The following is a 17291-nucleotide window of genomic DNA, read 5'->3' as shown; positions in this document are numbered from 1 at the left end:
TTCAGCATTTCCCCCCATCTCTAGTCTGTTTATAGACTAATCAAAATCAACTGCGGACAACTATTTAAATCAACTATTTAAAATCTCCTCATTCTTTATTATTAAGGCATTATCATCTACTTACATGAAATATATCACAGCGAGACCTGAAAGTTAAGATGCAGGTATAAGACATAATATCTCCCCGCGTGGTCTACTTGAGAGCAGCTTTTGATATGATGTAAGTAGAGAGAAATGAAGTGGTACTGGGTGAGTGACAAAAATAGGATATTCAATACTTTACCCCAGTGGTTGCTTTGCCTCCCAGGGGATAGTTGGGAATAGCTGAAGATATTTTGGTTGCTACAGCTGGGAGCGAGGAAGTTCCTGGCATACAGGGAGTAGAGGCCAGCCATGGCACTAAACTTCCTACAATGCAGGGGACAGCCCCACAACAAGGAATTATCTGGCTGACAATATCAATAGCGCCATGGCTGGGAAAGCAGACTCGACAGTGGTGACAGCTCTGTGTATGGGACACCTCTTGAGCCTGTCTCTGGATTCCCTTAGTCCCACCTCTTAGTCCAGTGATTGCAGTGGTCCTTTGACAGCTTCGGCCTGTGCATTCTGAAAGGGCCTTGCCTCACACTTGTGGCATATGTCTGTAGTTTCCTGCTGTGGGGCTTCTCTGATATGACAGTGTGGGCATCATGGAAATCCTTTTGGCACATACACGCGTGCAAACTGGGAGTGTAGAGGAATGAACACGTTGGGTCAGTGGGGCATGAGAGTTGGTGAATAAACTCTTCCTTCTTTTGTCCCCTGGGCAAATAGCTAGGAAATGTATTTCATATACTCCAAAGAATGTTTTTTTATGATTGAACACCACTTTCCATTGGTTATTTCATTGTATTGGCTCTTCTTCCTCCCCAGGTTCTTTTCCTGTGCCCCTCATTCTTACTTCCTGGAATCACATGTCCAATAAGCCACCTGCATGCAAATTTGTGTCTCAGAGTCTATTTTCTCGGAAACTCGTGATAAAATTTCATGCATGTGGAGGTCCACAGTGAAAGATCAGGCATCAATGGAAAATTTTATGGACATTCATGTTGTTTCCCTTTAAAGTGAAGCATAAATATTTAATAAAGGAGTAAAAAGAAACTACCAGATTCATGGTGGTGCAAATACTGGAGAGCTCAGAAAGGGCTACTTTTAAAGTCATCCCATCAGTCAAAGAATTTTCTAAGCCTCTTGTGGAAATGGCAAGGGACAATAGTGGTGGCCATACAGAAGGGTAAAAAGGGAAGAAATTAAGTCAGGACTTCAAGAAAAAAAGAAAAAGAAAAAGAATATCCTCTGTATGCCCTCCTTTAAATGAATCTTGTTATTTTGACAGATTTAGACTCCTAGAATTTTAGTTAGAAGGAACCTCAGGGATGATCTAGTTAAATTCCCTCTTTTACAGACGATGAAATGAAGCTGAGAGGCTAAACAACCTTCTCAAGGTCACCAAGTTGCATTAATGGCAGAGCCAGCGCCAGAACTCACTTCTGAACTGGGGACACTGTCTAAACATGGATTCTACGTCACATAGCCCTGATCCCTGACATAGCCTGCATCTAGGGGTATGACCTAGTTAGGATTCCAGAAAACCCTGTCCCTAGGTCAACAAGGTGCTAAGATGCTAACAGGAAATAAGAGGAAATGTCAGCTGTATTTTCCTTTGCTTGTAGAGGGTGGATGTATTTCTGGGATTAGCCTAGACCCAACTGAACTGTTTGCTATTACTTATTTGAGGGTATAAATAAAGTTTGGTTAAGAGAGAAGTGATGGTGAAGTTGGTAATTCTTGTTATTCTAGGGACATTCCCAATGCTGACTTCTCAAAGTTTCTGTTAAATTGAGAAGACTTAGTTCATGGACTTGGCCAAGGCAAGTGGAAATAACGATCACATTCTGTTCTGGGGCTTTTCACTGGTGTTTCCCACTAAAGCAACTTTGTTCTGAGTGATTACCGAAGATGGTGTCCTTGGCTTCCTCCCCTATACCCACCCTCACCCCCACCTTGGGCATCCAACCACCCATGGTGCACCTTGTAAGGATTCTGCTTTTCCTGCTGCTTATGCTCAGGTCCAAAGTCAGACATTTTATTCTAGTGAACCAGACATGGTCCTTGTCTTAACTGGCTCTCAGTCTGCTGGCGGAGACAGACATTAAAAAGAAATCTCAGTCCCATCTGGTGGTGATCAAGTCCAGAGTGTTGCATGATCTGACCAGGTTTGGGGTCAAGAAAGGCCTCCCTAGGATGAGGTTTAAAGTAAGAGAATGAAAGGGTGGTAGGACTGATTTAGTCGATGATTTTGAGGTTGTGGATGAGGAAGCAGCACATGGAAAGGCTCAGAGAAGAGTGAGAACCTCAAAGAAAGTAGAACAAGCCAGAGCCCAGAGAGGGGACAAACTGAGAGGCTGGTCTGCTCATTGAGGTCATGCTGAGGCAGTCCAAGTTCTTCTTGAGGGCAGTGGATGCCATTGAAGTGTTTTGAGCAGGTGAGAGCAGTGATCAGACTTGGGTTTCAGAGGACTTTCTCATATCCTGAGTGGAGGGAATGAACTGGACAGGTATGAGCGAGAAGGCTTCCTGTGGGATGGGCCAGAGGTGTTGGAATGGACAGTGGTGAACTCCATAAAGATGGGCATCTAGAAGAGTTCCTGGTACATAGTTAGACTTGGCAAATATTTATTTATTTATTGAATGAATTGATGAATGCATGCATGAATTGAATCAATGTGGGTATATTATAAAAATATTTAGGAGGAGCTGGTGAATAATCAGAATGTGGGAGGTGGGAAGGACAGAAGAAGCAGGAAAGATGCCAGATTTCTGCTTGCAGGTAGCTGCATAGATGGTAGGGGCAAAAACCAAGTGGGGAAACACAGGAAAGGGGCAGGTAATGGGGAGGGGGGGTGTGCAGCTTTGGACGTGATGGGTTTAGATTCTGGGAAATAGTTGGAAATAATATCTCAGGAGAGGTAGCTATGTTGATATGGAACTCTTCGCCTTCTGAATGCTAACTGGAGTCACAGGATTACATAGCCAAAATGGACCAAAGGGAGTATGTAGAGAGAAGCAAAGACTCTCAAAGATTTCCTTTTGGTGTGGCCCTCCTCCACCTTTACTATAGCTGGACACCTCTGGCATGTGATATCTCATGCCAAAACATTCCCGAGTGGGGATTACCATGGGACCCCTTCAGAGAGTTCCTCATTCGTTGCTCTCATTCAAGAAATCTCAATGAATAGTTCAAGATGGAAAGGTGAAGAGGAAAGTAAATTATTGTTGGCAGTGTTCCAGTAGGTTCATCTTGGTTCTTTTAACAGATTTATTTGAGTGAAGTTCTTCCTACTATTTGACCTACTGAACTTGAACTTCAACCTACCCTTCAACCTATTGCACTCAGGTGTCCCTTTGACACCAGTCTCTAATTCATAAATTTACCTCCCCTTGAATGGTAATCTTGGCACCTTATGCTGCTTGCCTGGACTGCCCCTAATGCCAAGAGGTGGGACTTGGCCTGCTAATCAGTCACGTTGCGGCTGCTTATGCCCCCCCCCACCCCCCGCCCAGTGGGACTGTTTATATCCCTCTCTGTCGTCACCAAAAATACCTGGCTTTTGTGACCTCTGAGTGGTGATAGAGCCATGGGAGCAGGCTCTATGGTCATTTTCTATTTCACCTTGACATTTTACACTGGGGACAGCCATAGGAAGCTCCTTGAGGGCTGGGATCTTATCTTTTTTGTAAATAGGAGGTGATGGGAGCGCTTTTCTTGTTCTGGTTTCCTATGTAGAGCAGCTTGACCCCTTAGTCCTAAAATGGTGCCATTTGTATTTCTTTGGAGATGATGCCCCTCTCTCTGGAGCAGGGGCTTGGAATTTCTTTTCCAGCAGTGATGGATTTGCTGGTGCATACATTTTGACCTTGCTCCCTAATCACATGCATCTATTAGCTGGGTGCTGGCGCTCAGGGAGTGGACCTCAGCCATGTAGGGGAGAGGTCCAGTGGAGAGCAAACCCATGATTGCAGTATCATTGTCCCAAGGCATTTGGCTTGGTCATAGGGTCAGATGCAGGGCTCAGGAATGGGGGACAGGATTTTACTTGAGCTCTTTGTCCATGGAAACCACCTGGTTCAGTGTGTTAAGAGCAATATTGCTCTCCCATTGCCTTATTATTCATTTCTGCTATTTTTTTCTGTAGGACTTTGCAGGAAAAGGGTTGCCTTCTTTGTATGGAGTGCATGGAGCAGATACGACAGGACTTTGTGAACCATGGATGTCTTTTTTCTGTCTGGTGGTGTTTATTGAGGACCAGTAGGTGCTGGTCAGCCCACCTAGCAGTGGGCACATGGCTTCAGGCTTTGTCTTTTTGCCCAGTGCGGACAAAGCTCCTGGCAATGGAGGACCCATTTCTGGGCAAAAGAGAGATTTGCCTGATAATTGATGACCCATGTGGAAGTGCTCATGCTTCAGTGCTAATTCAGAACAGCACATCCAGGGAAGGCTTCCTTAGAAGCCCAGTCTTGGGGATTCTGTGTCCATGGTCAGATTGGTGAAATATAGCATTCTATCTCCCTCTTTTAGGATTTCTGGTTATACACTGGTGGAACCAAAAATGCTCACGATAAAGGGTCTATTATTTAACTTTGTTTAGCCCAATGTTTTCATATGTATTTAACCATGGAAGCCTTTTTAATAATAACTCCCATTTAAGTGTCTCCTGGGATTAGTATTCTGTGGATTGTGCTTTGGGTAATGTCGCATAGAGGTTTTCTTGGCTCTTAAGTTCTACCATCTTCCTTTCTTATTCCAGTTTCTTGGGGTGATTATGTAGGAAAGACCAACTCTCCACAGTGAGTACTGAGACGTGAAGGTGAGATTGTCCAGGAGACTCAGGAGTCCATTCAGTGGCAAATCAGGGAAATTATGGGGAGAAATTCCAGTTAATGCCGAGAAACTTTATACACATGTGCTTAATAGTGTCTTGTTAGAGAATCCCAGTTCAGAATGGTATTCAAGAGAGAATTGCTGTCTTGAGGCTTATGGGATCTCTTGTTCTATTTTCCTTGTTTGAATGTTGGGAAAATAAATGAGGAAGGGACCCTGAAAGTAAAGCAAATTCACTGTTTGACTTTGACTACACAGCCCATTTTCTCAAAGAACTCTTTGGATTTTTCCCCAGTTTTTTTGTTTTTGTTTTTGTTTTTTAAGAAATGTATTTTTTTAAGATTTTATTTTTATTTATTTGTCAGAGAGAGAGAGAGAGCAAGTGAGCGTACAAGGTAGGCAGAGTGGCAGGCAAAGGCAGAGGGAGAAGCAGGCTTCCTGCTGAGCAAGGAGCCCAATGTGGGACTCGATCCCAGGACACTGGGATCATGACCCGAGCCCAAGGCAGCCGCTTAACTGACTGAGCCATCCAAGCGTCCCTTCCCCGGTCTTTTTTGACACGAAACACAGGGAGATGAATTGATGAAGGCAATCGGTTAAGTCTTTTCATTTCTACTGTCACTCTGTAGGTTCCAAGCTTCATCTCCTTCCCTCTCTATCTGTCCATCTCTCCGTCCATCCATGTGTCCATTTATTTATTCAACATAGTTTAAGCCCTGCTGTGTGCTAGGCGCTGAACACACAAAGGCAAAGGAGACTTGGAGCCTGCTGCCTTGTTGCTTACTGAGGCTCCCAGATGCAGAACCAGATTCCAGTCTTTCTGAATTCCGATCCAGCCTGCTGGAGTAACATTGTTCGGCATGTCTCTGATCCTGTCATCTTCCACTAAGAAACATTCAGGAGCTCCCCATTACTTGTGGAATAAGGGTGAGCCACTTCCATTGCCTTGTCAAACATCCTTCAAGGGGTTCCTTGTTCAGGCCCCAGTCTGATCTACTTTTCTCTTCTCGCAATCCTGGTGAATGGGGCAACTTCAGGACTCCGTGCCACCTCTGAGCCCCATGCCCTGGCTCCTGCTTTCCTTCTGTCCTTTCCCTTCTCCTCTCGAACTTTCTCCCCCTCCAGACCCCACTCAAAAGCTGTACTTTCTGGGCTTCTAACAGGTTTTCGAACCTCTCTCTTACCACAGTCCGCCTGTCATATAATGAGGCACACAATTTTCTTTCTGTTCTTGGGAACGGGGCTGTGTCTTATTCAACTGGTTGTTCTTGACTAGTTGTCTAGAGCAGAGACCAGCATGTAGATGTTTAATTCATTCTGGAGTCACATGTTTTACATATATACACACACATTTCTGCACATATATATGTATCATATATATATATACACAAAATTAAAAATAGGCTAGGGATATTCCATTAGAATTTAAAAAACTAAATTCTGTAATTTTGCTGTTATTTTATGTACAGTGTGCTCATTCCTTTTACTTACTGGAACCAAATTTTAGTTTTTGTAGAGAGATTTTGATTTTATTTATTTTGAGGATTTTATTTATTTGCTTCAGAGAGAAAGAGTGAGCAAGAGAGAGCACAAGCTTGAGGAAGGGGCAAAGGGAAAGGGAAGAGCAGACCCCCCCCACCACCACCCCTTGAGCAGGGAGCCCATCTCAGAACTCAATTCCAGGATCTTGGGATCATGACCTGAGCTGAAGGCAGATGCTTAACTGACTGAGCCACCCAGGTACCCAAGATTTCGATTTTATTTTGGGGTTAAGAACCACTCTATTTAGAGGGGCATGGACCATTTAAATTCTTGAAATCACCTCAGCCGAAAGCATAAAAAAAATTCTTGGGGTGCCTGAGTGGCTTAGTCGTTCTTAAGTGTCTGCCTTTGGCTCAGGTCATGATCCCAGGGTCCTGGGATTTAGCCATGCATCGGGCTCCCTACTCAGCAGGAAGCCTGCTTTCCCTCTCCCACTCCTCCTGCTGTGCTCCTGCTCTTGTTGTTGCTCTCTCTGTCAAATAAATAAATAAAATCTTAAAAAAAAAATAATAATAAATAATTCTTGAAATCAATTCAAATGGCTTTATTTCCAAAAGAAAAAAATAGGGGGAATTTTTGGTACTATGAAGAATCATAGTTGTCTGGAACCTCTATGATTTCATTGTACCTAGCCTTTTTAAAAAAAGGTTTTATTTGTTTATTTGAGAGAATGAGAGTGAGAGAGAGAGAGACAGTGCACGCATGAGAGGGAAGAGGGTCAGAGGGAGAAGCAGAATCTCTGCTGAGCAGGGAGCCTGGTGCGGGACTTGATTCCTGGACTCTGAGATCACCACCTGACCCGAAGGCAGTTGCTTAACCAACTGAGCCACCCAGGCGCTCCGGTACCTAGCCTTTTAACGGGAAATAAGTCCAATAAAATTGTATTCATTCAGACTCTATTATTTGGCAATTTTTGATAGTTCAGTTACCAAGGTGGCAGAGATTTTCAGTTGTTACTATGATACTTTTTAAAAGAGCAAACTTCTCAGGCACTTAGGAAGATCCACCCATGTGTAGCTAGTTGATGTAATAATTACCAAGAATTCCCATCTATTAATTACAGAACATCTGGCAGTACAGTGATATATTTGGCAACACCTTGTCAACTATTAATTCAAGTTAAGTAATTTTTAAAAAGAATAACTGTAAGTGAAGCTTTTATTAAATGTAATGGCTTTACTCTTAAATAGTCTGAGTTAGTGAAATTTAACCAATTAACCGGGTTGCTATTTGTAGTCAAAGATAGTGGTTCTGCAGATGTCATCCATGGGGAGGGGCTGTGTGACTGAGGAAACCGGAGCCTGGTCGTCCGGACATCTCCAGAGTGCATACGGGTGACCCGGATGTGATTGAGGAAACCGGAGCCTGGTCATCCGACCTCTCCAGATGTATACAGCTGACCTTTCCCTTTTCTTGCAGCTCTAGTTGTTAGTAATCCTAAGGCAGGCTCGTTTGCATGTAGGATGTGGCTGCTTCTCTATCATTTCATTCTCACCGCAACTATAGTTAGGGTGGGCATTACTGTCAGTTGAGTGCCTGTGGGTCACTCAACTAGAGTGCTGTTCAACTGGAAGTTGCAGTATTAGTACTCTCACTTAAGTCCTCTGTCTCTGGTTCCTGGCACTCCATCACATTGTCTTTCAAATAATAGCGACTGAGGTTTGCTAAGCAGCGTGTGTTACCTCATTCACTCAAACAAATAACAACAATAACAACAACAAAACAAAAAAATTCACCCCCTTGAGGTGGTGTTAAGTGGATCTGCCTGTTGCTTTTCTTTTCCAGAGGTCCCTGTCTATATGCTATTCCTCTCACCTCCTTCATCTCCTACTTTTTAATATTCTCATCTAAAAGGCAGTCTGGAGATAGAGCTGCTATTGTATGCTCAGATAGTATTTTTTCCTGTCTACTCTTTGCTTGGTTGGCTTCAGCTTTCTCTATCTGTATTCCCAGGGCTAGACTTTAGCAAAGCAGTGAGTGACCACAGGCTTCTCATACCATAACCTGTCCCATTCTGCCCTCCACATCTCTCATTAAAACCTTGTTCTCAGCCCTTTTCCCCATTCTCTGTGAAAACTCGTTTTTCAGAAAGAACCACTGATTTTAAAGCATAAGTCATAATTGACAACTATTTACTGAATTTTACTGCTTTTAGGGAATTTGTGTTTTAATGGGATATAAAAAGTATATGGCCATATAAATTACTCTCTAATGGTAGAATTTAATGTTAGTGAGGAGTTGTGGCATAATTTTTGAAGCTAGGATATTCTTAGTGGCATCTTTGGAATTACAGATGTAAGTGATTCCCTGCTTCACCCACATGGAAAATCAATCTATGTCTTGCTGTGATCCCCATCCTGACTAAACAGAAAACCGGGAAGAGTACTCCTTGCCTGTGGGTAGAATGACTGCTTCCTGAGATCCAGGTATTATTGGCTCTGGCTCCTTGTTTAATGTTTAAGTGGCACTTGCTGGTGAAAGTTCAGACAGAATGCCGCAAATCCAAGTCTCATAGTCATAAAGAAATAAAGGCTTGCATTGTGAGCCTTTAACTTTTTTTGAAAATCAATCAACAAATATTGATTGAATAACACTTGAGCTGTCTCCTCAAAGACATTTTGACCTTTTTGATTTCATTTTCTTTGTCTATTAGTGTGTCATGGAGCAGGGGGCTGTGTAAGTAACAGAATCTTGTGACAGCTTTCAGTCCTTTTTGCAGAGGGAAGTCCATGTGGATGGAGTGTAATCTCGTGCTTTCAGAAAGGCCCTGGTCTCTAAGATGTTGTAGTCAAGAGCCTGGGCTCTGGAGTCTAGGCTTTGGTATGTACTGGCTCTTTGGTTTGGAGTAAATTGCTAACCTTCTAAACCTCCCTTTTCCCATCGGTACAGAGGGGATCAGTTAATATTTGTCTGGGGAACAGTGGTTGTGATTAAGATGAAATGGTAGATTTAAAGAACTTTGCACTGTGCCTGCCACCATGAAATACTGAATGATGGCTAGTTATGATTATTTTCCTTTGGGCTCAGTGTTCCAAATTTTCTCCAGGTCTCCTTGTATGTTCACTTCTAGAACCTAAAGAATTGTACAGAAGCTTCTGTAGGACTCTGTAGAGGCTTTTGAATGGGATTGCATCAAAATTTTTGGAGTTGAATTATTCCAAGAAGGGCTACAAAGAAAGCAAACTTCAACCCTAGTTTCTTGCCTGCCTTCCAGCCTATGTCTTCATCTGTGTTCTTAAATATAGCTACTCTGACAAATAGAGTAACAGAATGCTACCCGTGCTGTACTGTCCTTTCATGGTGTGGAGAACACCCAGGAGTCCTTTCAGACTGCCTTGCAACTTGTCTCAAATATAATTCAAATCTTGAAATGATTATCTGGATGTGTGCATTCCAGGAACTGTTGGAGGAGAGAAACATCACCAGCAAATCCTTTCAGATTTTGTCCTAAGTCTTGGACTCTCATGGAAGTTACAAAGTGGTGGTAAATCCTCAGTTTAATCCCTTGGGATCCATTAAGACCCTCCTGATTTTCTTTGTGCTCTGGTCAGTTAAGCTAGTATGCGTGTTCATAGTCAATTCAATTGCCCCTAGAATGCCATTGACCAATGGCCGTCCTTATATTTGAAAGTCACCAGAAAAGGCAGTTTCTCAAACAATTTCAGTAAGGCATTCCAGAAATGCTTGATCTCATACTTCTCTGCATGATGATAAATAAATACAATTTTGATTTCATCTCATAGTAATTAATCTGAACTTCTCCTTCTGGGATGTAAAAATGGAATAATGTTCTAGAGCTCTTTGAACACTAGATTGTAAAGAAAATGCCCTAAACATTTTGCTTAATTAAATCCTAAAAAGGTGGTACAAAATTTTCATGATTAATAGAAACATGCATATATTGATTGATGCATATTTATATGGTATTATCATATGAAAATTTTATCATGTTATACAAACTATTGGCCTTGGGAATGTGACTTAATGCTGTAAATATTTTGCATTTGTTGTTGCATTGTTCATTATGAAAAAGACTCAGCTAACGGCTGTAAGGAAAAATCTGTAACACCAGTCTTCTTTGAGGTAATCTCAAGTCTCTAATGGCACAGTCTTTAGTCTAAATATAAGATAGGAAATCAGGTTTTCCTTAGTTCAAAGAAATTTTTTTAAAATAAATTTTCTTTTTTTACAGCAGATCAAGTTAGAAAAGCTAAAATGCTGGGGCCTTCTATATTGCCAGTGACAAGCATGCATATAATTACCAGATTTCAGGTTTTTAAAAAATGTGGTTGTTGAGACAAGCCTATCCCTTTGGTTTTAAGCACTTAAGAAAAGCTCATTTTGCTAGGGGTACAGTTATACCCATTTAAGATGGGACACCATCTCATGTCTAGGGCCCGAATTCTGAGCTATGTTGTAGCTGAAAAATTAACTTAGATAATTATAGTTCTTAGTTTCTTAAGTATAACATGAATAAAAATGGCTTTTATAAGACTGGAGTACCTGAGTTATCTGAAAATGTTTTCCCATCTTTGGAGCACCAGCTCTTGGTAACAGTTTGATGACAGAAAAGGAGAAATCCAATGGAATTTTTTCCCAAGTGTTTGCCTTTATGAAATGGAATTTTATGAGAAACGGATGGGAATACTGAATTATTTAACAAGACAGATGCTAACCACCATTCTAAGAGTTTTCCAACTGCCACATACAAAACAAAAGTGCACAATTTCTTTTGTCTCATCTTCTCATATTGTTGCTTTCTAGTACAGCTGATTTGTAAAAACAATCTCCCTTAAAATTCTACTTTTTGTTTCTCTGTTAGGTCTGTTGTAAGAGAGAATCCTTGCCTCCCCTTGAAAAACTGACCGGCTACTCTGCCTGGCAGTGATGGAGGGAAGCATGAGGGCGATGGCGAGCCTCTCCCCAGCCTCCTTCCTTCCTGCCAGGCTGTGTGCCCGCCTCATTAGTGCTTTGTTCTCTTCCCTTTTCCATCTCAATTTTAGTCCATTATGGTGGATTATTTTATTTTATCTTATTTGTATCCATTAAAGATCTAGAAGGAAGGATTTTAGGTTTTGTTTCTCAAACAAGACAATCCAAGGGAAGGAACAACAAGGGGAACCGAGTGGTTGTTCTAAAGAGGCTCCTTGGGAAGTACAGACTCTTTTTGAACTTGGAGGCCAAGTAATTTCCCCCATAAAAATTTCTTTTCCTTTCAGATTTCACCAGAATCAAACATATTGCCATCGGATCATTGGGGAGCATTCTGATGTATTATCTTCTTTTTTAGGACTTCACTATTTTAAAGCAGCTAATCAATTGGGAACGATAGAAACCAGTAGTTCTCATTAGTTAGGAATGACAGATGATTATTTTTAAAATATACTATTTCTAATCTAATTTAAAAAAAAAAAACCTCCTTCATACCCTGAGGTAAATTATAGAGTTTTGTTCAGTTTTCATGTCTATAACATTTCACGTCTATAGACATTTCATGTAAAATGTTTATGTGCAGACAGACGCCATATTAGGGACCATATAAAATAGAAATAAAGCTTTCTTTGACTAGGACAAATTCGAAAATGCAGTAATTGTACGACATGTGAATTTGTGTTATGACTCTATTTAAAGAAAGTTACGTTATCAAAAATGTTTGATTAATATCAAAGGTCATTTTTACAAGTCTCATCTGGTAATTAACAACGGATCACATAATGTAATTTGTGAAAAAAAAGTGGTCATTAAAATGACAATATTTATTCCATTAAGGTAAATAAAATGCTGCCCATAGTTCTGAGTGATGATACTCAGGGGAAAAAGAGCCGTATCACTGCACTACAAATTAGTTTGCTTCTAATTTTGCAGGCTGATGACCGCACTGCCTCAAACCAAATCTTTTCCCTGGAAATGGAATGATTGCATGACAGACTGTACGAACCATGAATATGTCAACAACTCATGGACCAGGCCTTGCCTAGCAATTAGTCTTTGGGGGATTTTATTCAGAAATCAGATGACACTATCCCAGAACTTATTGGGGATTTTGTGATTACCATTCACGTCTGGAGCACGAGTCTGGGAGAGCTAAAAAAAAAAAAAAAAAAAAAAAAATTCATAAAGGAAGAAGAAATGAGGCTGATAGTGGCAATCAGTCATATGTACATACATTGTCAATTGGGAGGATCAGAAGACTCAAAATACAGCAAAAGTTCCTAGGAGACAGCAAGAACCTATTTTGTAGACTTCTAATTAAAGTCTCCTTTTATTGCCCCCACCCCTAAATAGACCTGTATATCCCAGACTTGAGTCATTTGAATATCACTGTCACATTTTTGTCAGAACTTCTTATCACCTGCATTATGATTTACTCAATATATTTTGTTAACCGACTCACTTTAAAAGCCTCTCTTTGCTTGAAGCAGTAATATTGGTGATATTATGGGCTTGTTTCACCCGTAAAATTTGTTTTCTTCTCTTGCAAAGGGAAAGAAATGCAGGATTTTAATTATTGAAAATTCTCGCATACCACTTAACGTCATTCTGCACGTCTCCATGACCTGGGCCGCAGGTCCTGCAGGAGCTGCTAGGACGACCAGCCTAGCCGAGAATGATCTTTACGGCTGTGTGACCTCAGGTCTCATGCCTGACACCTCCATTACCATCCCTCCATTTCGGGACATGAGCTACATCACATGGAGAGAATTTAAATCAGGCCTGTGCCTCCCTGAGGACACCCATGCAGGAAGGTTTTGTCATAAGACACTGCTGAGTGAGCCAGGCTAAGGCCTTTTCATCGACGGCATCTGGCCACTCACATCCTTCCTTTTTTGACTTAGCCATACCACTTGGGAAGCATGACATCACAAGGGTAAATGCCGCCCCATGTCCTCTAACAGTGGTAAGCACCAGGCTGACCAAGATGGAGCCTGGTTCCTGACCCTCAAGGTGCACACAAGGACATCACATTTATGGGTTAGCACTCGGGTGTCCCACCTCATGTGGCCCTCAAAGGCTTTTAGCAGCACCTTTGAGGAAACGGGTCATTTTAGCAGCTTCATGACAACTGGGCCTGGCTTAACCAGGTAGAAAATGCAATTTTGCCAGGCTAAGAAGCCCCCGGGAGCCCTCCTGGGTGTGCATTCATAGTCTGGATTTTAAGTAAATGATGTTTTTTTGGAGACGTAAGAGCCAACCAAGAAAAAATAAATAAATAAATAGGAAAACAAAAAAAAAAGAAAGAGTGAAAGCAAGCACTGAGTCTTCCCCTCAGGAGCTGGCTCCCCTACGGAGGTGAGAAAGCGGTGAGGTGCAGAAATTGAAATTTGGCCTCAGGTAGCTCTGTCAGGCTCAGGGTGTGTCTAAGTTTGAAGGGATGTTTGCTTCTGATATGAACATTTTTCTTATACTTTTATTATAGAAGATGATGTGTCAAATGTACAAATAATGTGTGCCTGGTGCCAGAAAGTGGGAATCAAGCGCTATTCCCTGAGTATGGGAAGTGAGGTGAAAAGCTTCTGCAGCGAGAAGTGCTTTGCGGCCTGCCGACGAGCCTACTTCAAGAGAAATAAGGTAAGAGCACTAGAGAGAGGCGGCCGTGCAGGCCTCCCCAGACCACGTGCGCATGCGCCTCTAGCTTCTAGCTGAAAACACTGTGCACATTTTCCTTTGATTTTATTTTTTTCTGTTGTGTCTGTTCTCCTGCTCTGTCATTCTTAACCTTTCGGAATGAGGAATCCCCTTCTAAGTGTCCCCTGTTCTTCCGTTTCTCTGTCTTGATGTTTGGATTCTGAGAGGGTGAATGAGAATCGGGTGAGGAGGGACGCGGTGGCGGTGGTCGCAGCCGAGTGACATTGGAGGTGCCAGCGTCTCTCCAGCAGTAGAGGGGGTAGGCTAGAGTTCACGAAAGATAAGTGGTAGAGATGGCTTACACAGGCCGAGCCACAGAAGCGTGGCCAGAAAGCTTTAGTCCACGCAGTTTCATATCTGTTCCCAATGGGGATATTGCTCTGGCTCTTTACAAAACCTGATCCACAAAATTCGAATCAAGAAGAACGTCAGGTCTCACTTGATGCCTTATGTACAAGTTGATTGAAACCGAGAAAAGGTGAAATAATGGATACCTGAACCAACATTTGCTCACACAGCCAAGCCTTGGTGAGAAGCCTGGTGGGTGAACACAGGGACAGCCATAGTTCATCAGTTTTTGTTTTGTTTTAAGACACCTCAGCTCTGAAAAATGTCCTTTTAGAATAGTATCAGCCACCAGTGTTGAGAAATGGAATGCATGATGGTTTTACAATCTCACACACACAGACACGCACAGCTATTTCCGTAATCTTTAAAAGAACCACTGTAGCATTTTGCCACCACTTACTGAAGTAAATTGCTACTTCTTGATTGTTTTCCATTGATCTGGAAAGCTTTCTTTAATTCATTAAATTGTCCACATTTTGCCAAGCATTTCCATTTCCATAATACGAGCTTGAAATCTGTCTTTTCTCGAAGCAAACAATTATTATTATTATTTTTTTAAAGTCTGATATTTGTAATCCTGGAATGCTAATCTCGGGTTCACTGCATTGCAAGAAGCACTGTTGCAGCAAATTGTCTCCTGCAAATTTGGGTCACATCATTCTGCCAAAAAACATAATGCTGAAAGAATTAGGCTGCAGGAACCAGCAGGGTGGAATTTTAGTAGCAGTCTCGAAGAATTAGGCTCATAATCTTCACTGGAACAGGGAGGCAAGTAAGGAAATTGTTTGGAATTCTTTTGGGACAGTCAACAGTCGAGTTCATCTTCCCTCGGGAGGGGCCAATGAGATGCCAGAGGAAGGAGGTTAGAGCAACGCATGGGAGACACGTTTTGTTTTAATATAGGAGGATTAAAATGATCTCTGAGATCCGGGGGCTCCCGTTTTGAATGCTGAGCACTGGGGTAACAATCACAGGAGTGGACCCAGCGCTTTCATCTTCAAAGCCCTACTTACCACAACAAAATACTTTGCATTCCAACCAAGAAGATGGCTAGAGAACAGGGGTTTTTGTCTTTCTATGGTTCTGAAGGATTATGGGTCTGAATCTTGATGGACAGCCTATAGTGAGTACAATCAAGAGAGATGAATTTGTTACAATCCCTGTGATACGTATCATCTTTTGCCAAACGACTTGACTTTAGTAAGCCTCTGAAATAGCCGTATATAAAAATATATATCATTATAAATAACGTGTAATATTACATCATTATAAAGTTTAAGGTCGAACTGAATTTAAACTTCTCTAGCATGCAGTTTTAAAAGATACAAAATTGGGAGCCAAGATAAGAATTAGTACTTGGATTATACGTACAGCAGGTAAAATCCAAGGAGGACCGTTACCTTTCGCTTCCTGCAGGGAATTACCAGGGTAGGTCTTTGAACATCTTGCAGAAGCTGGGAGTCACAGTGGCTTCAAGTTTAGCCAGTGACTTTGACAGCTGATCCCAGCAGCCCATTAGTGTACATACAATACCTGTCTTCTCCGCAATCTTCATGCTTATTTATGTATTCCAAAGCTCTGCTACACTATACTTTCTCATTTTTCAAATAGGGGAATAAAGCGGTCACATTGCTTGCTGGATGCTTTTTTATTTTTTTATTTTTTTAATTTTAAGAGTGTTATCTCTGCAACAATATCCTATTGTATTACAAAAAACATGTACAGCTGCTGCATTTCTGTTAACTGATAGGATTTTGTGGTCATTTCATTTAGGGCTTGGGTTTCCTAATGGCTTGTATTCGATACCAGTCTCCATGCTGCCATTTCTAAGAACTGCTGTAATAAGCCCCAGGGTGTTCCCCACTGAAGACAATAGCAAATAGCTACTTTTCTTGTGCCGTTTAACCAAGTCTTTAGTCCTCATTATTAAAATTGTGGACTTCCTTAATCTTAGAAAAAGGGCAAAATTCTTCCTGTGCTGTCATAAAAGATTTTCCGGCTACATTCTGCACTAAATTTTAGATAGGCAGAAGGGGATGGAAAACAGAGTGGGTAATGTGTGTGGAGAAGAGAAATTTGCCTTAGGTGTAAGGTAGATTTTAAAATACATGTAAAGTTAACTATGCTGTAAATTATGCTTTATAATGACAGCCCGCTTCTTGGTGGATGGCATGCTGGGATCTAAAAATGGTCTCTAAGTTGAACCCAAATTGCATGCATAACTTTACAAAGAAAAATCCTAGTAGAAAAGGTAGCTAATTAGGAGCCGCATTCAGCTGACCTCTGTTTTGTGTCTGAGCAACACCTGCATTTGTGAATGTAAATTGGACAGCTGTGCCTGTGGTTCCCCTGCTCTTCTCTTCACAAATGCTTGGGTATGGAGGCAGGAATTGATTTGCTGCTAAAAACAAGGACAAAAATAGCCCAACTCTCAAAATGAAGGCCCCCTGAAAATTGGCTCTTTAAATTTCATTTACTTCTCCACCCTTCTTTCTCTGGGTCTCTGTGTCTGTTTGATGGAGTAGGTTGAGAACGTCATGTCATATACGTCTCTCTCAAACCCTGGCCCTAACAAGTAAGGTGGGTAGGCTCCAGCAAAGTTAACCCTTTTGGGCATGTAGTTTATATTTTTAAACTGAATAATAAAGTTTACAATTTTATTTGAAGGGTTGTTTGGATCACTACACAGACGTAGGCTTTCTTCACGATGTTTCTGTTCGGAGGGGGTACTGTGAGTCACAGCTGTATTCACTTAAGGAACCTAACTACTAGCTTATACATTTCAGGACATCGGCTCTAAGAAGTGATAGTGTTAATTTGTAATTATATTTTGTGGACTCCTTATCCCCAACAG

At 41.6% G+C, this 17291-nt stretch overlaps 1 protein-coding gene across 2 annotated transcripts in view; it reads left to right on the top strand.

The window, feature by feature from the left end:
• Positions 1–17291, top strand: part of SOBP (sine oculis binding protein homolog) — a 156584-nt gene that overhangs the window by 26759 nt on the left and 112534 nt on the right. For both annotated transcript variants that reach the window (XM_082732061.1, XM_082732062.1), the window contains exon 4: positions 13881–14032. In XM_082732061.1, coding sequence (XP_082588187.1) covers positions 13881–14032 — 152 coding nt within the window. The remainder of the gene's footprint in view (positions 1–13880; positions 14033–17291) is intronic.

This window comes from Mustela nivalis, assembly GCF_964662115.1.
Source record: "Mustela nivalis genome assembly, chromosome: 5".
NCBI classification, from domain to species: domain Eukaryota; kingdom Metazoa; phylum Chordata; class Mammalia; order Carnivora; family Mustelidae; genus Mustela; species Mustela nivalis.
Note: the sequence above shows the minus strand (reverse complement) of the source record. Positions and strands in the feature narration are given on the sequence as shown.